The sequence below is a fragment of the Miniopterus schreibersii genome (genome assembly GCF_964146895.1).
Source record: "Miniopterus schreibersii genome assembly, chromosome: 1".
NCBI classification, from domain to species: Eukaryota; Metazoa; Chordata; class Mammalia; order Chiroptera; family Miniopteridae; genus Miniopterus; species Miniopterus schreibersii.
This window is the reverse complement of record NC_138101.1, coordinates 176,173,429-176,200,673: the sequence shown is the minus strand read 5'-3', so window position 1 is coordinate 176,200,673 and position 27,245 is coordinate 176,173,429. Positions and strand designations below refer to the sequence as shown.

General features: G+C 34.5%; 1 protein-coding gene across 6 annotated transcripts in view; it reads right to left on the bottom strand.

Annotated features, from left to right (window-relative positions):
• Window positions 1–27,245, bottom strand: part of GPHN (gephyrin) — a 352,065-nt gene that overhangs the window by 284,333 nt on the left and 40,487 nt on the right. For all 6 annotated transcript variants that reach the window (XM_081136828.1, XM_081136829.1, XM_081136831.1 and 3 more), the window contains exon 2: window positions 11,698–11,776. In XM_081136828.1, coding sequence (XP_080992954.1) covers window positions 11,698–11,776 — 79 coding nt within the window. The remainder of the gene's footprint in view (window positions 1–11,697; window positions 11,777–27,245) is intronic.

The window sequence follows — 27,245 nt, the reverse complement described above, 5'->3', positions numbered from 1 at the left end:
TTTCTCAAAGTGAACTGTTCAGAAAATACACTAAAAATGCTTTCAAGGATCTTCCTTGATTTCATTATGAAAAAATGTAATCCTTTCTTGGTTATACCTATTCCCAGTATTCTGAGCAGTAAGTACCTATAAATAAAAACAACAGTGATTAGTGAGGTGATCATTTCCTTTTGGCCCTGGAGTTAAGGCTCTCATTATCTCATACACACTTACGAAGATGCTGAGCCTTCAGAGGGAACATGTGTTTATCAAAGTTTAAATATAGCCATTGGGTCTCCTGAGAGTAAATTTTTGTATCGAACACCAACAAAGGCTGAATGTTAGAACCAGAACTGTGTGGAAAGGAAGGAAAAGACAGGTTTTGCCAATGTATGTTCACTATACATTGGGTCTGTTACTCTCTGTCTTTGTTACTCATACATTCATTTAGTCACTAAATTACATATTCATTCCTTCATTCGTCTATTTTAGGAATATTTCTGGTGGGCCTATTATGTATTAAAACACTATAGTGGGTAGTAGTGATACAGCATTACAAATGAACATAGTTTCTGCGCTTAAGGAGGTTATATTTCATTGAGAAACACAGACAGTGCACAGACAATGATAATATAACATAGGTAAAAGCTATGAGAGATGCTAAGCTAACACACAGGAGGAACACATGGGAAATCATAGAGGGCTCCAAGAAGAAAAAACCCAAGCTCAACCAGCCTTCGTTCCTAAATGGATTACCCTAAAATTAAAAATTAGACTTCCTTCAAAGCTTAACTTGCATTTATCTCAGAATGCAAAAAAATATTAGGGTAATTATCATTTACTACACTGTTTAGGTAGGAGTGGGAAGAAGGAACCAGAAGGGCTGGTTTCATTGAAACTGCTGCCCAATAGTCCAATATTACAAAAATTTTCCCACCTGGCTAGAGCTAATTTAACTCTCCATAATCTCTCAAAGAAAAATATTTTAGAATTTTTAAACTCTCAAAACATCTAAAAAGGAAACAAATGGTATTCCCCTAGCTTTTCAGTTGTCATTTTCTTCCTAAATTAGGCTGAGTCACACACAGGTGCTTCTTAAAAAACTCATTAGGGAAGTATGCTTAGCAAACTTCTTTACCTGCCTGTTTGATTGTTTTCCTAACCCACAGCCAGCAAATCCTCTACTAAAAAACCCATAGCGGAGTTCATATCGAGGACTCAATTGAGGCTCTTCTTTTTGCAGGTGTTAAATCTCACTTTCGGTCTCACTTTTAGTCTCTGTAGTCTCACTTCTCAGATACCAACATAAAATAAAACCAAAGGGAACAAGAATTTTATTTCACCTCCACCTAACATAAATTGAGGAAAAAAACTATACATATATGTATATATATATGTGTATATATGTGTGTATATATATGTGCATATATACACATATATGTTGAGAGAACAATTAAATAATAAAAAATCATACACCTATAGGCCATACAGGAAAAACATTTTCAAACATTTTGATGTCAGTGCCTAGGTGGCCAGAACTAAGAAGATGTAGTCATCATATTTTTAATAAACTTAGTAACACAAATAAAAACCAAATGTGAAGTCATTATGATGTACCTCTTAAACTTATACAGTGTTGTATGTCAATTATATCTTGATAAAACTGGAAAAAAATTAAATCAATAAATGTAATACCAAAACCAAGAAAGTCAAAGCTAAGATGTAAAAGGAAAGAGCACAATGCCTGGTTGTCAGGTGGCCCATTACTCTAGGTAAATTACAACTTAGTTGAATCAGTTTTTACATCTCTAAATTGATAGGATTAAACTAAGTGAATATGGCTCCTGTGCAGGAAAGAAAATTTCAAAAGTATGTGGCTGACAGACCCTAAGATGATCCTCAACAATTCCCATATCCTGGTGTTCACTATTTTGTGTAATCCCCTTGAATGTGGGTGGAACCTGTGACTTGTTTCTAACCAAAAGGTGACTCCCATGTTTAGGTAACATTATATGGCAAAGATGATGGAAGCTGTGGATGGAAACTAGCCAACATTCAGCAGCCAGTAAAAAAAAACCCAAACAGGGTATTCAGTCATATAACCACAAGAATTCTGCCAACAATTTGAATTAGTTTGGAGCAATTCTTCCCCACTCAACCCTCCAGATAAAAATGCAACCCAGCCAATACCTACATTGCAATCTTGGGTGACTCTGAGCATACGATCCAGTTAAACTGTGCCCTAAATCAAGACTCATGGAAACTGTAAGATAATAAGTGTGTGTTGCTTTAAGTCAGTAAGTTTGTGGTGATCTGTTGCACAGCATTCTAAAACTAATATAAGTAGACAATGCAATCATCCATTGGTTGACTGAGTATCAGTGTCCGATGTGTCAATGGTTCTGGATTAATGAAATACACAGATATCAAAGTTTTGGTTTAATCATTAGTTTTAACCTTCTAGATCCTTATTCATCTTCAGGTAAACTGGGTTTCTAAACTGCATAACATACTCATTGAGTGTCCATTCTCCTCTCCCCTCCCTGCCCTTTTCAACATAAGCTTCATTTCAAGTATCACCTCTTCTTGAAATACTTCATCTGTGTCCCCATTAAACTTTTATATGGTCTATAATAATATTCCTCAGTTAAAGCATTATAATAGAATGGTAAATGAGAATCTTTGACTCCTTTTCCCTTTTTGACTTATAGGGATGAAGTTTCTCTTTTTAAGAAAGAAAGATGGCCTGGCCGGGCGTGGCTCAGGGTTGAGCATCGACCTAGGATCCAGGTGACCAGGGTTCGATTCCCGGTCAGGGCACATGCCCGGTTGCGGGCTTGATCAATGACTCTCTCACCATTGATGTTTCTGTCTCTCTCTCCCTCTCCTTTCCTCTCTCTGAAATCAATAAAGATATACAAGAAAGAAAGAAAGAGAGAAAGAAAGAGAGAGAGAGAGAGAGAGAGAGAGAGAGAGAGAGAGAGAGAGAGAGAAAGAAAGAGAGAAAGAAAGAGAGAAAGAAAGAAAGAAAGAAAGAAAGAAAGAAAGAAAGAAAGAAAGAAAGAAAGAAAGAAAGAAAGAAAGAAAGGAAAAGAGAGAGAGAGAGAGAGAGAGAGAGAGAAGAAAGAAAGAAAGAAAGAAAGAAAGGAAAGAGAGAGAGAGAGAGAGAGAGAGAGAGAGAGAGAGAAAGAAAGAAGGAAAGAGAGAGAGAGAGAGAGAGAAAGAAAAAAAGAAAGAACCTGTTTTTATTCTACCTGCTGTCTAGCCACTTGAAATTAAAGTAATGAATTCATCTAAGTTGTTTCACATTTATGTATATGTATTATATAGTCAATAAATAATACCAGCAAGTAGGGAAACTATTATCAATTAATTAAGCTATGTAGTCCTTTAAAATTATTACAGATATTACTACCAATACCTCTCTAATTGAGATACTATGTCCAGGGAGCAAAATGTTATATGTTATAGTAATAACACTTTTCTTTCTTACATTAACAACTGAGAATCAGTACAATGCACATCTCTTGGTTTTACCACTCTTTTTTCTGGGACTACCTCACCTCCTCCCTCATTTGGGGCATCTCACCATTCTGGCCATAGGCATTTGTCTTATAACTAGTCAATTAGTATAGCCTATACCCCTGGCCACAGTGATTGGGTGAGACATGAGCACATGACCAGATTAACAAAATTCGAACTCTTTCAAGGGATTTTACATTTTAGAGCCAGAACTGAAGAGAGACCATGGAGCTAGAAGGAAAGAAATTAGTAGAAGTTAGCAGCCATTATTCTGGTTTCATGGAGACAGCCTGAATGCAGTAAGAGAAACTAAAGCCAAAAAAGACCAGAAAAGATAATGATAGTTGCACAAACTCCCTAATCCTATTCTTTGAGGTTCCCATACCCCTGGCTTCTAAAGCTTTTTCTTGATTGCATGACAGGTACTCCTTAGTTACATAAGCCAATTAAGTTCTATTTTGCTGTTTAAGCTAGTTTGACTTAGGTTTCTGTACCCTGAAAATGCAAGAATCAATTAATTAAAATAATATATTATTTATTTCATTAAAAAATTCTAATACTGGATTGGCCATCTATATGGCTCAAGTGAAAAATTCAGATACTGTCCATCTTCAAACATGTTCCTTAATTATACAAACAATGTCTGTTAAACCTAATTGCTGAAGAACTTCAGATGAGTACATACTAGTACTTTTCAATTAAATAAGTTCTAAAACGAATAAACCCTCAAAAGAATTACACATATTTCCTCAGGAATGTATGGAAGGATGGAAATGAGGAAAGTCTTCCAAAAGCAAAGTAAAATTTAAAGTCTTTGGATTTGCAGTTCTGACATAGAACATAGAACAATACCACAGCACCAGACCAGATTAAATTGTATTGTCCTAATATATACTTTATAGAACAATAAGCACATAGCTAAAAAGGAACCTGATTAAAAATGATAAAAACTTACAGATATTATTATAAACAAGGCAGCTTTGGTGGCTGTCTTAGATTTAGCAAACACTTAGCAGCAGAGTAAAATGAATGATAAGTAATGTTTAAAATGCTGCCATTAGAAAAATGCATTTCCCAATCAAATAAAATTTATTTACAGAGTAACAAAAGATAACAATATAAAAAACTCTTTTATTTTGTTCAATAAATATTAAAGGTCTCAAAGATATTCTAAATTGACATTTAATAAATGGATAATTAAAAATTAACTAAATTCATCTACCTGGAAATGCAATATGAGAATGTACAGCTCTATGGAAAATAACCACTTCAAAAACCACTGTTTATCCTCTGCTGACTGGCATTTTTAAGAAATTCAGTTCACCATAGCAACCTGTCTTAACACCAGCAGATAAGTACAGGCTATATTTAGATATGATTGCTTTCCAGACGACAATCCTGCCTTCCTTCATATTTAATGCCATGATCCAAGGAACCAAAATATCATTCAATCAGATTGTAGTGTGAAGACAAGTATACTAAAAGCGGATAAGGCTGTGTTTCAGAACTATGAAAAGAATAGTTTCCACCAAAAATGGAAATTTGTAAAGCACATAAAGGTAAATAAAATTTTGATGTCTAAGAAATTTACAAACAGATACAACTATTTTGTCCAATTTTATGTTTCTTCTTAAAGACAAAACACCGTTATCAAGCACTAATGATCCATAATATCAAAGTACATTTAAACTAGCAGATTGTTGTTGTTTTTTAATTAGTATGCTGCATTTTGAATCTGGCATCTTCTAATTAAAAAAGAATTATTTTTACCCAAAAACAATCCTTTAGATGAGATATAAGAGCAATAGTAATACAAAGCAATACAATACAAAATAAGGAAGATAAATGGATTAAAATGCTATTGTTACAAAACTACTATGGCCTATCTGTACTTTACAATCTTCATAATGATAGTGACAAGAATTTCTGTTTTACTAAATAAGTACCATAGTTTTATACAATTTATGTCACAATATACCAAAGTATTGTAATAATAAAACATAAACAATACCTTTTATTTTTCTTTACCCTGTAGATGAGTTGCATCAAAATCATTACTAAAGACAAGATGTAAAAAATAAAAAGACATGATGTGAAGAGGTGAAGTTCAATTAAAAATACCAAGAACATGTCATCTCACACTTGTTAGGATGGCTACTATCAAAAACCCCCAGAAAACCCAAACAAACAAACAGAAGAGAACAAGGATTGGTGTAGTGGAGAAATTAGAACCCTTGTGCATTGTTGGTGGGAATATAATATGGTACAACAGATAGGGAAAACAGTATGGCAGTTCTTCAAAAAAAATAAAAGAATTACTATAGGACACAGCAATTCTGTGTCTGGGTATATAACTAAAGATGTAAAAGCAGGGTCTCTTAAAGAGATATTAGCACACCTACAACAGCCAAAAGGTAGAAGCAACCCAGTGTCCACTGATGATGAATGGATAAACAAAAGATGGCAACTTTTTTTTCTTCTTTTTCTTAAAGAAGACCCTTTAACATTTCTTGTAATACTGGTTTGTTGGTGATGAACTCCTTTACCTCCTTCTTGTCTGGGGAGCTCTTTATCGGTCTTCAATTCTAAACAGTAACTTTGCTGGTAAAGTAATCTTGATTGTAGGTCCTTGCTTTGCATCATTTTGAATATTTCATGCCAATCCCTTCTAGCCTGCAAAGGTTCTGTTGAGAAATCAGCTGACAGCCTTATGGGAACTCCCTTGAAGGTAACTAATTGCTTTTATCTTGCTGCTTTTAAGAATCTCAGTTTTTCTCTAACATTTTGCATTTTAATTATGATGTGTCTTGGTGTGGGCCTCTTTGGGACTCTCAGTGCTTCCTTAACTTGTCTATTTCATTCACCAGGTTAGAAAAGTTTTCTGTCATTTTTTTCATATAGATTTTATTTTTTTAAATGTTTTTATTGATTGATTGACTGGGGGGGGGGGGAGAAGAGAGAGATCAATTTCTTGTTCCACTTATTTATGCATTCATTGGTTGCTTCTCGTATTTGCCCGGACCAGAGATTGAACTCACAACCTTGGTGTATTGGGACGACACTCTAACCAACTGAGTTACCTGGCCAGAGCCCTCACCTAGGTTTTCAATTCCTTGCTCTCTCTCTTCTCCTTCAGGAACCCCCATGATGCAAATGTTGATAGACTTGAAGTTGTCCCAGAGGCTCCTTATACTATCCTCATTTTTCTGGATTATTTTTACTTTTTACTATTCTGATTGGGTATTTTCTGCTTCCTTATCTTCCAAATTGCTGATGTGATCCTCTACTTCACCCACTCTACTGTTGATCCCCTGTAATGTATTCTTCATTTCAGTTAGTGTATTCTTCATTTCTGACTCTTTTTTTCTTACGGTTTCTGTGTCCTTTCTTATACTATAGTGAGTTCCTTGAGCATCCTTACAACCATTGTTTTGAATTCTGTATCTGGTAGTTTGCTTGCCTCCATTTCATTAACTTCTTTTTCTGGAGATTTCTCCTATTTTTTCATTTAGGACCTGTTTCTTCCTCTCATTTTGACTGCTTCCTGGTGTCTGTTTTTATGTATTAGGTAGAGCTGCTACATCTCCCAGATTGGTAGAGTGGCCTTATGCAGGTGTCCTGTAGGGCTCAGTGTTACAGCCTCCCCAGTCACATGATCTGGGTGTTCCTGGTGTGCCTCCTGTGTGGGCTATGTGCACCCTCCTGTTGTAGTTCAGCCTTGATTTCAGGGGGCACATCACTGGGATGGACTGACCCCTAGCCATATGGCTGAGAGGGCTGGCCATGACCACTGTGGAGAATCTGCTATGCAGGAGTCAACCCTACAGAGCAGACTCGCTTTAGTGGGGCTTTAGTGCCCTCTGAGTCCACCCCTTGGGTATGTCACTCGTGGAGGTGGTTGGATTGTAATCTGGCATGGTCTAAAGCTGCCCATTGGGTGCACTGGCTCTGGGGCCTCCTGATAAGTGCAGACCAAGGTCAGCTACCACCTGTGTCCTGTCAGGGAACACCAGGCATGAGCTACAGAGAGATCTGCAGATGGCTGCTACTTGTGCTGGGCTTGGAGGTGTCTAAGGGAGGCCAATCTGTGAACTGAGGCCGATTGTGCTAATGCCAGGCCTAGGTCCACTTATTAAGAGGCCAGGGGTATGCAAGGTCAGATGGTGCTTAAGAAATTTTAGTTAAGTTGGAAACATGAGCCAAGAGAGGCTGTTTATATGGAAAAACCACTGGAAAAGGCTTGGGTGGGCCTGCAAGTTAGGTGGGATGGGTCTCAGGGAATCACCAGGGCAGGCAAACAGTGTTAGCCAGGTTGATGGAGACTCAGATATGGCGCCTGACTGCCCACTCTGGCGAGGAGGGCTTAGCAAAGAAACTAGTCTCTGACAGCACTTTTGTTTGGCAGAAAGCTGCCCCTCCAGCCCTCGGCCTGAAGCCAGACATTTCAGTTCCTCCCCATATGTCCTTGGTGGGGTTTTTTGTATTTTTTTTAAATCCTCACCCAAGGATATTTTTTTTCCCATTGCTTTTCAGAGAGAGTGGAAGTGGGGGGGGGGAGAGAGAGAGAGAAAGAAACATTGATGTGAGAGAGATACACTGATTGGTTGCCTCCTGCATGCGCCCTGACCAGGGCCAGAGATTGAGCCTGCAACCAAGGTACATGGCCTTGACCAGAATCAAACCCAAGACCCTTCAGTCCATGGGCTGATGCTCTAACCACTGAGCAAAACCAGCTAGGGCTCCCTGGTGCCTTTTGAGCTGCTACCCCAGTGCTGAAGCTCAGATCAAGTGAATCCAACTAAGTCTGTGCTTGGTCCCTTTAAGAATGCTTGGGCCCGGCTGGCGTGGCTCAGCAGTTGAGCACTGACCTATGATCCATGAGATAGCGGTTCAATTCCCTGTCAGGGCACATGCCTGGGTTGTGGACTCGATCCATAATAGGGGGCATGGTGGAGGCAGCCGATCAATGACTCTCATCATTGATGTTTCTGTCTGTCTGTCTCTCTCCCCCCTCTTCCTTCTTCTCTCTGAAATCAATAGATATTTAAAAAAGAAAAAAAGAAGAAGAATGCCTGGGGCTCCAGAAGCCTTCCATCTTACTCAGTCACCATCCTAGCTGGTTTTTACAACCATAAGTTATGGAGACTTCTCTTCCCAGCACTGGAACCCTGGGCTGGGGGTTTTGGTGTGGGACTGGAACCTCTGGCTCCTCAGGAGGGAACCTCCATAGCCTAGATACCCCTCTAAATTTTTTAACTGCCAGAGGTGGGTCTATGGGGCCAGCCATTTCCACATCTCTGCCCCTCCTACCAGTCTCGATGTGGCTTCTTTATATCCTTAGTTATAAGACTTCTGTTTACTAGATTTTGTACAGTTCTGGATGATGCTTGTTTTGTAGTTAGTTGTAATTCTGATGTGGTTGTGGGAGGTTCCGAGTACCTCATTTGCCCATGCCACCATCTTGACCAGAACTCCCCAAGACTAGAAAATCTTGCTTAGAAATTCACAACTTTCTCTTATTCCATGGAATCCCTACTTCATCATGTTCACACAATATGGCTCACTCAGTTCATTCAAGCCCAATAATTACTTTACTACAACAAAAGCAAAATTTGGGGGTATGTACTATATATAGTTTAGATAAATCACAGAAGGCCTATCACATTATTCCAGTGGCCTCACCAGATTTAGGGTATGAATTAGTCACTTTTGGTTCTGCCTGTTCATTCTGCTCTGAGGCCATAAACCTCACAAATTTCCATTTATTCACACACACATACACACACACAATTCAGCTTTATTTCTGCACTCTGCTCAAAAAAATTCAGTACCTGTTCATTTATCTGATTAAGACATTCTACATATTGCTCTGTCAATACTGACCAGATAGTATGGGTTCTCCTCATCCTATTTTTTTCCTTCTCTCTTTATTCTGTTTTTCTTTCTAAGAACATTAGTGATTGAAATACCCAATTTTTCTTTACATATCAACTCCTTTTAGCATCTGCAGCTCAAAAAGGTGAGCCATAATACAAATCTGACAGGCATATTAACACATAAAGCATTCATTCAATACTCTAATAATATATTTTTATTTTGGACACTTATTAAAATAACATAAATGTGCAATTTTAACAACCCTTACATTAGTCTGGAGTACTCATCAAATGCCAGTGATTTTTTTTTTAAGGAGGGGATTTTTGTAAAAAAGTAATTTCTAACATATTTCCAACTCAATATTGTTAACAATTCAACTCCGTATAGAACCAAATAGTGAACCAATAATAACAACTTATGTCATGAGTCTGCGACAGAAAAGAGGTACCTGGCTTTAAAAAAAATCCTTACTAAGTAAATATTGCTATACAATAGTAACTCAGAATAAAATGCTTCTCATCATAATAACTGAAAAAAGTACATTGTTTTTGCCACACTGGGTAGGTCTTTCCCTAAAGACTTTTACAAAGTGAAAAATATACCTCTAAAATACAGATTAGAATCATTAATAGTAAATATTCATAATTTTTAATAAAGAAAAAGTTCTTTCCAAATCCAAGTGACAAGGGCAAAAAAAAATATTCTTTTTCACTAAATGTTTACATTCTAGACTAATGCCAAGGTAAGAGAATGAGGCTGAATTAAGATAATATCTGCCTACTTTAAAACAGAAAATTCAAAATTATTTTGTCCATCTAATGCAGTAGTGATCTGAGAAAACTTTTTCTTTGAATACTAAGATTAAATTTAGAATTTAGTTACAGGCTACATGACAAATATTATTCTACATTCTGGTAAGAAGTACCAAATTCTCTCAAAACACTACGACTCATTATTATAATCCACTATTGAAGTATAATTCTCCATTGCTTTTACATTATTAAAGTCCACATGAGCACATTATTTTTCACAAATATTGCATTAAACAGATATATAATCCTACTGTACCAAAAATACACCTTACAAATAATACAATATGGAATTATTTAATTTATTCATTCAAATAAATGTTATTCAATATTCACTCACTAGGAATATTTACATTCACACAGATTAATTATATTCTTAATTAAATATTTATAGGACTAAAAGGACAACTGTCCATCTTCATTGGAATAAAAATCATGGAGAAAGAATATTGGCAATTCTTTTGATGAAGAAAAAAGAGAGATCAAGAAAAATAATTGAGAGAGTTGGTTTTGTAAAGTCATTTATGAACTCATTACATGAAAAACTTCAATATCCAATCATTTTCAAAAATCTGTGTCTTGTGACTGTATTTTTTTAAATGAATGAAAAATCATTAAGGAGTCAATAACCTTCAGGTTAAACACATTTTTGTTTTTCATTCCTCACAACATTCCCAATGAATTACAAGACTGATTTCCTGTTAAAATATATTTTAGTGAATTATACATCATTAAAGAAAGCACCTGCCAACACTCAATTTTATTTTCTCTACTGCCCAGGGCTTAACTAGTCTTGACTTTTTTTTTCAGTAAAAGGTGATCTTTCTGGGAGGGCATGTTCACGTAGAAGATAGTATGCATAATTTCCAGTAATATACAACTGCAAAAACTATAATTCAAGAAATAGAAAGTGACATTATATTACATGCTGATAAAGAATGGGATTGACTGACAAGCAAGATTAAAAATTGAAACCTTTAAAATTCTTCAAAAATCATGTGCTGTATACAGTTTTCTTATGTAAAACATTAGAAATATATTCAAATATATTGTTATTACAAATTATTATATCTTGTTATTACAGATTATTTTATGTTTGTAATTATGCTTACAAATAATTATCATAAATTATTCAAAAAAAGCATAAAATTGATGTAAATAAATTCAATCTCATTTTTCCAAGCAAACAAACTACTAATCATCTTCCCTGGTTAGTATCTACTGCCATATTGGCAAGATATCATCAGCCATTAGCCCTACTCCTTGAAAGGCAATAATTAATCATAACACTATCCCTTCTTCTGAAATCTCTTATATTTCTAAAAAGTAACTGTTCCATAACTTCACCTCTGTTTAAACTGTTCCATGTGCTTCACTATATGTAACAGAAATTATTAGAAAAGAAAAATTAGCTCAACCTTAAATCAGTTCTCAGTTACAACTGTTTTGAAAAAGTCACACAAACCATAAACTTTTAAATTATAATTAATAGTAAAAGCCAAATACTCACAAAGAAGGATCTTGTACGAGATCTTTGAGATTTATCCCACTGCGATCTTCTGCAAGATTCCTGAAGCAACTATCACTCACTAAACAGGAAAAAGGGAAAGAAAAAGAAAATTAAGTTTTGTTTACATTTCATTTAAATTACTGCTGACCAAAAGGAATTTTGAAATTAAAACTGGCTCTCAGGATACAGTTTTTCTAAAAAGCAATATTGACCAATTTCTGGGCCTCATACATTTAGCAACAAATATTAACATTCAACAACAAACCAATAATATAAGCATACAGACTTTATATAAGTACAACACATAAAAGAGTAAACATGTGGGTCAAAAAAAGTTTTTTAAAGAAATTTTTCTTTTTTTTTAATGTCTTTATTGATTTCAGATAGAGGAAGGGAGAGGGAGAGAGAGAGAAACATCAATGATGAGAGTCACTGATCAGCTGCCTCCTGCTTCCTCCCTGCTGGGGATTGAGCCTGCAACCTGGGCATGTGCCCTGACCTGGAATCGAACCTTGATTGATGCTCAACCGCTGAACCACACTGGCTGGGCAAAATATTGTTATTTTTTACAAAACTAATTTACCAGCACACTTTGGCAAGTCACTGCTTCTACAACTAGAAAAAAATATAAATTATACCCTCAAATCATATTTTTAAATATATAGGAGAGCAATGGAAGTAAAATGAATAAACCAAGAGGAAAATGGTATCTATTCTTAAGTAAGCTGAGCCTCCTGATTGCTTTCATTTCTGGAAGATTTGCCATTTGGACACAAGCTAAGAATCAGAAAGAGTGACACTCTCAAGGAAAAGAGAAACCAGCATAGCTCTTTATGGTTTATATGCTGCATGATAGACTGGAATCTTAAGAAGCCCTCAAACACAGTTTTCTCCTGGGAGATCTGCTGAGGAACGGGACTGCACGAGTGGATTGGGCAAGAAGGCGAGAATGAGGTAGAGGGGAAAAAAATGTTTTCTGTAGTGTTATAGTGATTAGTAGTCAAAGTCATACCACAACAAGAGGCACCTACAACTTTTAGTATATAATTTCAACAGGTCTCCCCTCTAGATATTTACCCTCAACCAAAAAGCACCCCATCTTGAGGGAGGAGATGAAAAAGAGGTGGCAAAGCCCAAATGGTAGAGCAAAATCTCCCACAATTTCACAGTTAATTAAGTATAAAGTCACACCAAAAAGAAATACCTGAAACACAACAGGTCTTGCTCTTAAGACATTTAAAACCAGAGGTAGATTAGGTATATCTAAAGCTGTCACTCAAATCACCCAGCTCAATTCATGGTTGAGTTGAGGTGATTAGCACTTCATTATTTTTTTCTAATATAGTACAGAAAATAACATTTACATCAATCTATTATCCTATCATAAACAGTATTTGAAATACAATAATAGTTATGGAGCATGGGAAGGGCCACAAAATGTTACCAATAACCAACAGGAAAATGATATCTATAAACTGATCCACAGATGGTAAAGATTTAGAAGACCAAAGACTTTAAGAAGACTATTTAACAAAAGTTAAAGAAGGTATAGAAAAATGTTTTGCAGTAGAAGAAAAGAAGAAAATTTCAATGGATAATTTAAATTTATGAAAAAGCATCAAATAGTCAATACAATATGTGAAATTGAGAAATCAGTGGGTGAGTTTTATAGCTGACTCAACATAGCAAAACACAGGTTTGTGAACTTGAAGAGATCAGCAGAAAATATCCAACGAAAGCAAAGAGAGAGAAAAAAAACCTGAGAAGAACAAAACATAAGAGACATGTGGGAATCAAAGAGCTCAATGTAACTTCATTTGAGAAGAGGAAAGAGAAAATGAGGATGAAGCAATATTTTCAGGAAAAAAAAGCACCCAAACAGCTAAGAATATACCAAACTGATATAATAAATTATTCACTGACTCAGGAAGGATAGCCAAGCCAACAATGGAAAAAAGTTACAGAAAACCACATCCAGTAGTCAAATGGCTGAAAATCAAATACAATAAGAAAATCTTAAATACAGCCAGTAGAAAAAGAACACATCACCAACAAAGGAAAAGAAAAACTTACAGCTAAGTATTCAACATAAACTATGGAATCCAGGAGACAACAGAATGACATTTAAATGCTGGGGGAAGGAAGAGAATATGAGAATCTAAAAGTCTGTATCTTGATAAAATACTGATTCTAAAATTAAAGGCAAAATAAAACTTTATATAATATTTTTATATTTGTTAGCATAAATATTAAGTGATTATTTTCTATTTCAAGTTAACAGTTACAGGGTATCCCCCAAAAATGTATACACACTGTAACAGCTGATAGCTCACTTAGCCTTGAAAATTAGCTGTATATTAAAAAACACTGACTTTATAATCATTCCAAGTGTATACATTTTTTAAGACACCCTTTAAAATCTACATAAAAAGCATGAACAATATAACATTTGCCTTGTTTCTTTAAATTATCTTAATTTTTATTTGGATTTTTATATTACCTTTTATTACAGAGAGTCCTTCAAAATTATTAGCTTTAAGTCCCCCAAATCTGGATTTTCCTGTGATATAAATGATTAATACACACAAACAATGATGCATTAAAAATACTTGAAGTTGGTCTAGCAGGCACAGCATAGCAGTTGAGCATCTACCTATGATCCAGGAGATTACGGTTTGATTCCTGGTCAGGGCACATGCCCTGGTTGTCAGCTTGATCCCAGGGATCCTGCAGGAGACAGCCGATCAATGACTCTATCATTGATGTTTCTCTCTCTCTCTCTCCCTTCCTCTCTCTGAAATCAATAAAGACACATTTAAACATAAATATGTATAAATATTTATATATTTGAAGTTGAAAAAAGTTTGGATTCTTAATAATTCCAAAAAAAATCCCCACTTTTTTTTGCAATGAGTAAAGTGATTTTGATTAATATATAATTTTTATTCCATATTTAATAGACACTGAACTCAACCTGTTGATTTAAGACAAATTTTCTGCTTTTCATAATTTTAACACAACTGTTCTTTACTATACCATTTTCTGAGTAGGGCCAAAAATAAATAAATTAGATGTTGGCACACTTCAAGAAAAGTTGGCTTCCAGCTGAGCTGAACTAAAATTGATATAATACATTAACTCACTGAAAGTATAATACATTACATTATAAAATTTGTTCTCATAAAGTTTCTTGCCCAATTTGGCAAATATGAGTGCTTAGTTACAAACTTCAAGAGCCTGAAAGTTTGGGAAGCTTAATTAAAATGGAATAAACCTTTGCTCCTTCAAAGGCTTGCTAGTCAGCTATCTGTGAAATGAGTTTTGCTAAAAAAGGCACTCTTCTAAAATTCATGTCCCATCCAAGTTTTAAGTTAAAAACAGAGCAAGAAATCTTAAGAAATAGTTTCTTAACAAAAATTCTGAAACTTTATCTGCCTAATAAAATAATTTCTTTAGCTAAGATTCTTTTCACCAATGCAAGAAATATTGTTTCTGAATTATAAGAAAGATATGGTACATTTTAATTAGGGAGTGAACATCACTTTTTCACGTGTAAATCACACAAAATCAATCAGTTTTGGTCATGTTTTGTTGTTGCTTTCCCAGCATATTGCCAACTAAAGGAATTACTGTGCTCTCTGTTACACTGATTAATAAAAATTCTTCAACATGTCATTACAAAAGTCAGATAAAGCAGAAGAAATTACAATAGAAATATGTAGTCACAAACTTTATGGCACTAACATGAAAATTATAAACTTGCTTATTAATCTGGTTTATATTAATGTAATAATATTGTACTAATATTACGTTAACTTGGACGGTAACGAAAAAAATTAATGATAAATGTTTGTACAATGCACTTTTTAGCAGAATTTTTATTCAACCATATGCATTTTTTCCTGTAAATGTTCATGTTTTGGATCTATAATCAAGATGTGCTAAGCATTTTTTATTCAATATCTCACTTAATCTTCACAATTATCCATTGATATACCTACTATTTGTATCCCCTTTTACAGATAGGAAACCGAAGCAAGGAGAGATTAAGCATCCTGCTAGAGATTATACATCTAATAAACAGCAGTACTGGGAAAATTCAGACCCTGTAATTCCAGAGCCTGTACTCTTAACCACTATGCCATACTGTCCATAGTTCTCATCAACTTCTCATATATTCTGGATTCACATGCAGAATTTATTAAAAACTTTCCATAACTTTAAAACCAATAAAAGTTAGACAATTAAAATTATGACATAATAAATGCCACTCAAAGTATTATTCAAAGTTAAAGTTTTTAAAAGTTGAATGAAACATTAGGGATCTTCCAGTTAAGTGGTTAGTTAACTGTACTTCATATCTCATGGGTTCTATGGCAGTATTTCAAATCAATGGCATCCTTTTTCCCTTTCAGCTAAAGCACTCTATTTTTTTTTAATATATTTTATCGATTTCAGAGAGAGGAAGGGAGGGAGAGAGAGAGAGAGAAACATCAATATGAGAGAGTCATTGATTGGCTGCCTCCTGCACACCCCCTACTGGGGATTGAGCCCAAAACCCGAGCACGTGCCATGACCAGGAACTGAATCATGACCTCCTGGTTCATGGGTGGATGCTCAACCTGGCAGCACTCTATTTTATATGTTACACTGCTTCAAAAATTACAAGAAATTTTACTAAATTTTACAGAAGCTGAAACACACACACACACACACACACACACACATACACACCTTAGAACGGTATTAGTTCTATTCTCCATTATTTTATAGATGAAGATCAAGATTTGCCTATGGTCAGCAGGAATCAGTATTCAAACTCAGTATAAACTTAGAAATATTTGTAAAATGGATCCTGAGCTTATTGTAAGTACCTTTTTCTGTATATTAATCTTTCTGGTCCATTATCAAGGTAATAGTTGACATTCATTACGTACTAAGCACTTCACATTCGCTTTCTCACTTGTAGCAAGTATAATATAGTATTATATATAATAAATATAATATTTGATAAAATCTTTATAATGTATTTTCTAAGTCCTATTATTTGGATTATTCCATATGGTTATTAGAAACTATCTTATAAAAGACCTAGCTATCTTTTTCTTACTTCTAGGATGACATTCATATTCTATCTTGCTTTGATGAGGAAGGATTTGCCTAAGAAAATGTCTATCTTCAAAATTCATGTTTAAAATATAGCATGGGAGGAATTCAGTATTTATAAAATTGATTGTATTGCCCCATGTTTAAAAACATAAAAATAACGCACCATTTTGAAAACTGCTATTAAAAAAAAGTAAAAACAACCCGGCCAGTGTGGCGCTGGTTGAGGGTCACAGTTTGATTCCTGGTCAAGGCACATGCCCAGGTTGCCGGCTTGATCCCCAGGTGGGGGTGTGCAGGAGGCAGCCGACTAATGACTCTCTCTCATCATTGATGTTTTTATCTTTCTCCTTCTCCCTTCTTCTCTCTGAAATCAAGAGTAAAAACAGATTTAATTTCAAAACTCATTCATTCTCTAGCTTCTAAATATCCAGTGAAATAAAATTCCAAAGTAAGGAATGGCCCTGTGAAAACAAATGATAATTAAAATGAAATGTAACTCTATACTATAGACAATTCCAATTAATTCATTCAAAGTTTGACTGGACAAACAGACAATAGTTTACAATAAGAGAAAAGGATAAGGATACTGATAAAAGTGTTTCAAAAGACAAGTATTTGAGTATCAAAAAGTTAAGAGCTAGTTCTTAAGGACATTACATATAGTTCCAAAAATGTCCCTCTCTAGGATCACAGGGTAAAAGTTAAATGTTTAGTGAAAAATGTCACCATGCTGTAACTTAAAAATAGAACCCAAAATTTCAGTACTTGATTTGTTTTATTCTATGCTGGAAATATATCAGATAGCTTAGTACCTAATATAAGAAAAATAAGATTGGCTCCGTAATTCTTGGTGTCATTTTTAAATATAAATCTCTAATCTATATAGTTTTTGTTATTTAGGTGAAATTCACATAACACAAAATTAACCATTTTAAAGTGCACAATTCAGTGACATTTAGTACATTCACAATGTTGTGCAACCACTGCCTCTACCTATTTCCAAAACATTTTCATCCTCCCAAGAGAAAACCTGGTGCCCATTAAGCATGGAGTCCTCATCCCTCCCTCCCCCAGCGCCTGGCAACTACCAATCGGCTTTCCATCTCTATGAATAACTATTCTGGGTATTTCATGCAAATAGAAACACACAATGTGAATTTTCGTGTCCGGAGTTTTTCACTTAGCATAATGTTTTCAAGATTCACTCATCTTCAGCATGTATCATCATATCAGTTCTCTTTATGGCTGAATAATATTCCATTGTATGTATGTGTTACCTTTGTTTATCCATTCATTCTTTGATGGCCATTGGGCTAATTCTATCTTCTGGCTATTATAAATAGTGCTAAATGAGCATGCCTGCACATTTGTTTGAGTTCCTGTTTTCAACTATTTGGGGCATACACCCAGAAATGAATTGCTGGATTATATGATAATTCCATGTTTAACTTTTTGACAAATTGCCAAACTGTTTTCCAAAGCAGTTGCAATATTTTATTTTCCACCAGCAATGTAGAAGGTTCCGTTTTCTCACATCTACAGTTGTTATTGTCTGTCTTTTGTCACTATTCCTTTATATCTCTGTCCAAAGCCTATATCAAAACCAAGTTACTGAGGAAACTTCAAAGTATCTCCTCCATCCCCATACAGGTTATTCTTCAAATTCTACACAATGAGAGATCAGTGAAGACTCTGTGGGAAACAAGAACTACCATGTCCACTCAGCAGTACCTACCTTGAGTATCAAGGAGGCCAAATGAAGAACTTAATTTCTATCCTAACCTGGCAGTAAAAAGGCAGTGCCTGCCCCCCTTTATCAGCCTAAGCATTACCTGTAATGATGAAATGTTAAAAACTTTCCCTTTCAAATTGGGAATAAGATACAAATATCTACTATTATCACTTCTATTAAAAAATGAACTGGTGGTTCTAGACAGTACAATAAGGCAAAAAATTGTAAATGATATACGGATAAGCTATTAGAATTAATAAGTACATTTAGCAAGGTTGACAGATATAAAGTCAATATAAAAAATAAACTGCAACAAGCAATCAGAAATGACTTTAAGAATGATACTACTTACAAATGCATTCAAAGATATCACATAACAGTAATATGTCTAAATGAAAGATATGCAAACTTTCCACATTGAAAATTATGCACTTTTATTCAGAAAAATTAAAATACCTACATAAATGGAGAGATACATCAAACTCATGGATTGGAAAGCTCAATATTTAAAGATGCACCTTTATTCATTTTCATTTGCTTGAGAATAGTAAAAAGAAATGTAATGATATATAGTGGGTTTTAAAGCAGATTCAGGTGGCAGTACTATGTTGCATAGTGGTTAAGAGCATAGGAGTTAGATGAGCCAAGGTTTGAAATCATGTTCTACTACACTCTACTCTCTTGATGTGGAACAAGTTACTTAACCTCAAAGAAGCTTTATTTTCATACCTTTCTTTTTTAATCGTCACTTGAGGATAAGTTTTTATTGATTTTGGGGGGAGAGGGGAGGAAGGGAGAAAGAGGAAAGAAGAGGCAGACAGGAGAGATTGAGAGAGAAAGAGAAAGAGAGAGAAACATTGATCGGTTGTTTCCCATACATGCCCCAACTGGGGATCAAATCTGACACCTAGTATGTGCCCTGACTGGGAATCGAACCTGCAACCTTCTGGTGTACTGGACGATGCTCCAATCAACTGAGTCACCCAGCCAGGGACAAGCCTAATTTTTTGTTGGGAGGCCCAATTAATTAATTTTGAAAATTTAATTTGCTACTATGTTATTTTTATTGTCCAAGGTCTCAAAACTTGAAAGTGGACGAGCTATAAGCTCTGAATCTAGGAAATCTGGCTCCAAAGTTTGTGCACTTCACTAAGCTAAAACAGTACCTCTTAAAAATATTAGTTTAGCAAATACAAAGGTGAATTACATGCTGTCATAAAAATGTTTCCAGTTTGGAAAGGAAGGAAAGATAAAACAGGAATTAATAACTATAGCAAATAAAAATAAAATGAGCACTGTAATGGTTAAAATTAAGGATTGAAGAAACCAAACATTTGTAAGTATTTGAAGCAACTAGAACTCTTAGGCATTGCTGGTGGGAATTAAAAATGATAAAACAACTTTGAAAAAAGGTTTGGCAATATCATATGAAATTAAAGATACCATTTGGCCCAGTAATGCTACTTATTAATATTTACCCAAGACCAATGAAAACATATACAATAGATCTTCATTACTTAAAAATCCATTTTTGTGAATTCATCTGCTTGCTAAAATTCACTTGTAACCCGATGATCAATATTCAGAGGACTTTCACAATAATTTGTAGATATGCACAGAATGGAGAAAAATTTGAGTTCCCAGACATGCACATTCTCAGCTGAAGTTGAACACTCTACCTTGTTTAACCCTCATACTATAAATGAGCGTCCCTTCTGCAGTCTCTTTAATGACAAGTTTCTCGTGTTATGCTTTTTGTTGGTGGTATCACTATTTAGAATGGCCCCTAGCATAGTGCTGAAGTGCTATCTAGTATTTATAAGTGCAAGAAGGCTATGATGTGCCTTCAGGAGAAAATACGAGTGTTAGATAAGCTTTATTCAGTCATGAGTTATAGTGTTGTTGGACATGAATTCAACGTTAATGAATCAACAATACATATTAAATAAGGTGTCTTTAAACAAAAATATACATACTAGCTTATGTATTGATCAGTTGACAAAAAATATTGTGACCAGACGTTCATAGGAACCTAATCCTGTTTCCCCTAGAATGGTTCAGTATTAACTAATTCAATGTTCGCAGTGACTTTATAGAACACAACCACCACAAATAATGAGAATCAACTGTATCCACAAAAGACATATGCAAATATCCATACACAGCAGCTGTACTCACAATAGCCAAACTCTGGTAATATCCCAAATGTGTGTTAAATGAATGAATAAATAAACCGTGGCATAGTCATACAAAGGAACAGTATTCAACAATAAAATGGAATGACAAGCAATAACAAGGGATAAATATCAGAAACATTATGCTAAGAGAAAGAAGCCTTATATAAGGAGTATAATTCCATTTACACAGAAAACAAGAAAGGTATAATATAAGGTGAAAAAAATTAAACAGTGCTTGTCTCATGGTGAGAGGACCAACTGGAAAGGGGTATGAGAAACTTTCTGGAGAGATGGAAATATTCTATATTATGAAAGAGGAAGGGGTTTCATGTGTGCACTTACTTGTCAATACTGTACACCTAACACGTGAATTTTAATATATGTAAATTTCATCTCAAAGAATTGACAATAATTGAGTGGAAGGTGGAAAGTTGGGAGAGATATAAATGAAACAAGAATGTCGTAATAACTGCAGTATATAGGTGGTAGATACATGAGGGTATATCATATTGTTTACTTTGTATATTCCTTAAGTTTTCCAAAATGAAAAGTTAAAAAAAAATAGTAAGAGTGGCAAGTATGTAGAAGAACTACAGGAGAGAAAAAGAGCTTTATAAAAGACAAAAAGTTAAAAGGGTAACTTAGTTTGAAGGTCTTCATGGAAAAGTCACTAGAATTGGGCGCATTTGGTATATTTTGGAAATGCAAAGGCAAGGAAAGGTCACTTTATTAAAAGAAAACAGTATTTAAAAAATCATAAGAGTATTATTGGTGTTGGGCTAAGTAGGGAACAGTCTGGCTTAAGTATCATGTCAAGAAAAAAGAATAATGGGAGATAAACCTAAAAATGTAGATGGAAAATGAAGAAAAGCTTCAAACGTTAGGTCAAAGAAAACACATTGGGCAATAGGGAATCATTCTGCACATTCAAGTTTGGGAATGGCAAGATGAGCTAATGTGACAGTAATGTGAAGAATAGTATGGAGGTACCACAATGTCCCTGTTAAGAGATAACAATGCTCTAACAGGGCAATGATAGGGAGATTAGGGAGCCAAAGACGCAGGCATTTGAGTTGGTAATTGATGGCTAAAATTTTCAAAAGAGCAAAAATCAAGTTATATAGCTTTGAAGATGTTTAAGCACTGATATTCTTCTGTTTAGCACAATATAATACTAAGAACACTTAACCTACTGAAAACAAAGTATTTTAAAGTTTAGTGCCAATTTTCTCAAGATTTACACTGGAAGCATTAACTTATACCTAGAAGTGTCAATCCAATTAATGTTGGAATTTTAGGTTTTACACATTGCCTTAAAAATAACCTTGTTATGGAACTACTATAAATGCATAAGCAAGGATTCCACATTTGCCACAAAGTACTCCAAATAGCAATGAGTATATTCCTATGTTTTGTTGCCTTTACAGTAATGTTGTTAAAACAAAAAAGATTTCTATTGGTGTTAAGGGCTTTGGCCATGAAAAAAATGCTTTATATTCAAGGGAATAAACCTTGGTCAAAGATATCACTTCTGCCTTCATATAACTTCTAAGAAGAAGGAAAAAGAAACACAAAACTAAATTCCTAGTAAAAACCCTTCATATCCCTGAACTATATATTAGTTTTTTTCTCTGAAAAATTTCTATTCAAGGTTAAATTTGCAATTATTAAAACTGCTCTGGTTATTTAAAGGACAGGCTATTGTGCACCTTAATAACAACAAACATATTGGCTTAAAACTAAAGAATAATTTTAAATTAAACATAAGCACTTCTGAGTACAGTAACATGATAGAATAATTTTCTGCAGAAAATAGTAAAATGTTTCCTAAAATATTTTTTAAAAGAGAAATAATGAAATTTATGTTTTAATTATACTCCAATTATATCCAGAGATAAGATTTTATTTAATGGATATTATTTTATAACCTAATGTCTACTAAGTAACTATTTTAATATTTTTAGTATTAAGTTGTGCTTGTGGGTGTATATTCACACCTAAATACACACACGTTTACATGCAAATATATACATATATATTACATACAGCAAATTTTCAACTTTTACACTAATGGGGATAATCCATAAGAGGAGATAAACTTCAAAAAATAAACTTAAATGAGAGAAGAAGGAAGAGAAGAGTATTGACATAGATTCCTGTTACGTATGTTTACAAATGCAGGTACTAGAGCCAGAGTTCCTACTTTCTAATAGTGGTTCTACCACTGGTTCTACCACTTATACTTTGTATGAACTCTGACAAAATCTCTAAGAATCAGAGGTCATTATCTATAAAATAGAATAAAATACAGTTGCCCCTTGGTATCTGCTGGGGATCGGTTCCACGATCCCAAGGATAGTCAAGTTTCTTACATAAAATGGAGCAGTACTTGCATATAACCTACGTATATCCTTCCATGTGGTTTAAGTCATCTCTAGATTACTTATAATACCTAATACAATGTAAATGCTATGTGAATAGTTTTATACTGTATTATTTAGGGAATAATGATAAGAAAAGAAGTTTGTATATATTCAGTACAGATGTAACCATGATAGACCTAACTACTCAGTAAATGTCAGCAACAATGTAACTTTTGTTTTTTAAATGCTTTTCTGAATTGTGGTTGGTTGAATTCGTGGATATGGAACCCACAGATATAAAGGGCTAACTGTACTACCTATAGTTCATGTAATATTGTGAATTTTATATAAGGTAATACAATTTGAGTGCTAAGTGTGACATACAGGCTAATACTGAAACCAAAGGCTCATACCCTAAGGCTTTGACAACTAACACATTCAGAGCTCAGAGGGTAGCACAGAGACATATTTTATCACAGGGGACAATGTATGTACAGTTATTTGACTATATATAAAAAACAGTGGAATATTCTTTTCACACCTTCTAAGTGCTGGCGAGGATGTGGAGAAAGGGTAACCCTGATACACTGTTGGTGGGAATGCAGACTGGTGCAGCCACTATGAAAAACAGTATGTCAGTTCCTCAAAAAATTAGAAATGGAACTGCCATTTGACCCAGTGGCCCCACTTCTAGGAATATATCCTAAGAATCCTGAAACACTAAACAGAAAGAATATATGCACCCCCATGTTCACAGAAGCACAATTTACAATAGCTAAGATCTAGGAACAGCCCAAGTGCCCATCAATAGATGAGTGGATAAAAAAGCTGTGGGACATTCACACCATGGAATACTATGCAGCTGTAAAGAAAAAGGATCTCTTACCCTTTGGGACAATATGAATGGACCTGTAGAATATTATGCTAAGCGAAATAAGTCAGGCAGAGAAAGACAAGTATCATATGATCTCATTTATATGTGGAATCTAAAGAACATAATAAACCAATGAACAAAAGTGTTTCTGTGACAAAGAAGCATGGAACAGACTGACGAATCTCAGAGACAAAGTGGGGGTAGGTGGGTGGGGAGAGATTAACCAAAGAATTTATATGCATATATCCATAACCCATGGACACAGACTATAATGTGGTGAAGTCCCTGGGCTGGGAGTAGGTGTGGGATGGAAGGGGTCAATGAGGAAAAAGATGGGACAGCTCTAATATTTTCAACAATAAAGATGAGTTAAAAAAGAAACAAAACACAGTTTCTTAGGGGACAAAAAACTTGACCAAGGAAAAATGCTAAGTAAGCTATAACTCTTATTTCAAAATGTTCAATTTTATTGGCCTTTGATTAAAGACTTTGTGATCCTTAAACTTTGTCTTCCACTTCTCGTCCCTAAAATATGAGTCTGAGAAGCTTCCAAGTCATATTAAAATGTTCTATTTTCTTTATCTTGGTTTCTATGTGACCTTGAATTTTACTTATTCCCTAAATTACATAATATTATCAGAAATAAATGTTTATTACTATAAGCATTAAAATGGAATTGGAATAAATAACTTCTGAAGTTCCTTTACTAACTTAAGATTTTATGAAGATCTAAGTAAAGGTAAAATTGAATCCTTTAATGTGAACAAATAAAACTAGCATTCACCTTTCTTAGTATATGAGTCACATAATTATTTTAACCACAAAGGGTTTTGGAGTATTCAGTTAGTTAGTCAATAACATTTCCTGTGGGCTGTCTATGTAATAGGAACTTTGTTTGCTAGGCTTTAGGAATATAGAAGATGAAAAGCCACAAGTCTTGCCTTAATTGATTTATATTACACATATATCACCTATTATAAACTCAATTATAAGAGCCCAACTCTAAGAAGGTAATCAAAATTTTGCCCATTAAAATTAAAATATTTGGCTTAAAAATAAAAAAGTAAATAAATAGTAAAATATAATAAAATAGAGCCTTAAAAATTCTCTTAATTTTCTGGTTTTTGTGATGTAATTAGGTATGGTTCAATGAGATGTAGCTGAAAAAGATGATCAGAGTATTACAAAAGTATCATATGAGGGGGGGGAAATCTTTGTACTTCAGCAATTTTTAATAATTACTTGAATTTTTCTTACTCTGTCAACAAAACACTCACTCTTTTCAGTCCTACTACAGAAATGCTATCTGATTTCAGCTAGTGTTTCTCCTTATTCTATAATAATAAATTCATGCATTTACATTAAAACACTGCCATGTTCCTCTTCCAATTAAGGGTGCTACTGCCTTATTTTCTGATAGTACAAGAGTAGGAAAAAAATTGAGATAGTAAATGAAAAATGGTCAGAGGATGATGATACGAATCCTGCAAACGAAAGAGGTTGACCCTCTACTACCACTTCCCTATTCCAACAAGGCTAGAACCAGCAATTATGTTTAAAAAGAGAAAAAAGAAAAGGAAGGAGGGAAAAAGAAAGAACAGAAAATGGGGAGGGGAGGGGAGGGGAGGGGAGGGGAGGGGAGGGGAGGGGAGGGGACGGGAGGGGAGGGGACGGGAGGGGAGGGGACGGGAGGAAAAAAGAGAGCACATTTTGCATTGGTTGATCTCTTCCATCCTCACAAGCACACTTAATAAAATTTTACTGATTTTTCAAGGCTTAGTTTAGATAACACCACCTACATAAAGACATTCCACGATCTCTGAAATAATCTTTCCTCTGAATATCTATTATATCTTGGTGGTATTTTCTTATGCTACTTAACAAAAATTACCTTGAATTTAGTTATTTTAGCAAAACACTTTATTAACCCTTTTAGACAGAAAGGGACACTAAAGGCAGACTCCATGTCTTGCTATCAGTCATACAGCTTTAGTAATATCCTAACTCCATCACTCACTTATTGTCTAACACTGAGCAAGCCATTTAACCTCTTTGTTACAGAGTGTATCATCTACAATAACAGTACCTATCTTACGGGATTGCTGGGATGGAGGGATGGATGGATGGACAAATATATATTAAACACGAAGAAGTACACTTACTCCTCATTATTCATATTCAGTATTTGTGAATTCATCTATTCACTAAAAGTTATTTGTAACCCCAACACCAATATTTGCAGAACCTTTGCAATTATTTGCAAACATGTGTAGAATGAAGAAAAACTTGAGTTCCCTAATTCTTATGATCTCAGCTAAGGTTGAATAAGGTGATGCTCTACCTATGTCAGCACTCATACTGTAAACAAGTATCATTTTCACAGTCTACTTAGTGCCATGTTGTTGTATTTTTGTGCTTTTTGTTGATTTTGCTGTTTAGAATGGCCCCCTACCGTAGCAACGAAGTGCTGTTTAGTGATCCAAAGTGCAAGAAGGTTGTGATATGTGTCAAATAAGCTTCATTCACTTGACCAAAATGTTGTGACCAAAGGCTCTCAGGAACCTACCTCTGCAATTCCTCTAGGAGCAATGGTTCAGTATCTACTAATTCAGTATATGCAGCATCTTTATAGTACAATACTACTGTAAGTAATGAAAATGAACTGTGTTTAGCATAGGCCAAATACATAGTAAGAACTCAGGAACTATTAATTAGCATTACTGCTTTATTATTATTTAGCACATAGTATTTACTCAATAAAAAATAAGAACCAGATAGGAAAAGAAAGAGTATTTCCAAATTATTTTTATAAAATAGGTATGACATTAACCCCAAAACCTGACAAAAACTGCACAAAGAAAACTACAGATAAATCATACTTATAAATAACAATGTAAAAATTTTATGACAGTATTCAAAAGAATCCAAACACTTAAAAAAATTATGAAAAACTAGGGTATATTCCAGAAATTCAAGGGTATTTCAATAATCAAAATCCATTAATAAAAATAATCGTATCAAGAGAGCCAAGAGGAAAAATTATATATTCATCTATATAACTGCTGAAAACTCAAGTGACAAAATTCAACACCATTCATGTTTTTTTAAGTTTAAAATAGAAATTAAGAGATATTTTAATCTAAACAACATACATACATGTGTGTGCATGCCTAAATAACCAGAATCTTAATGAGAAACACTAGACACTTTCCCAAAATATAAAGAACAGGACAAGGATGTCCATTATCACCTCTATTATTTGTCATTTATTGGTAGTATTAAATAACACAATT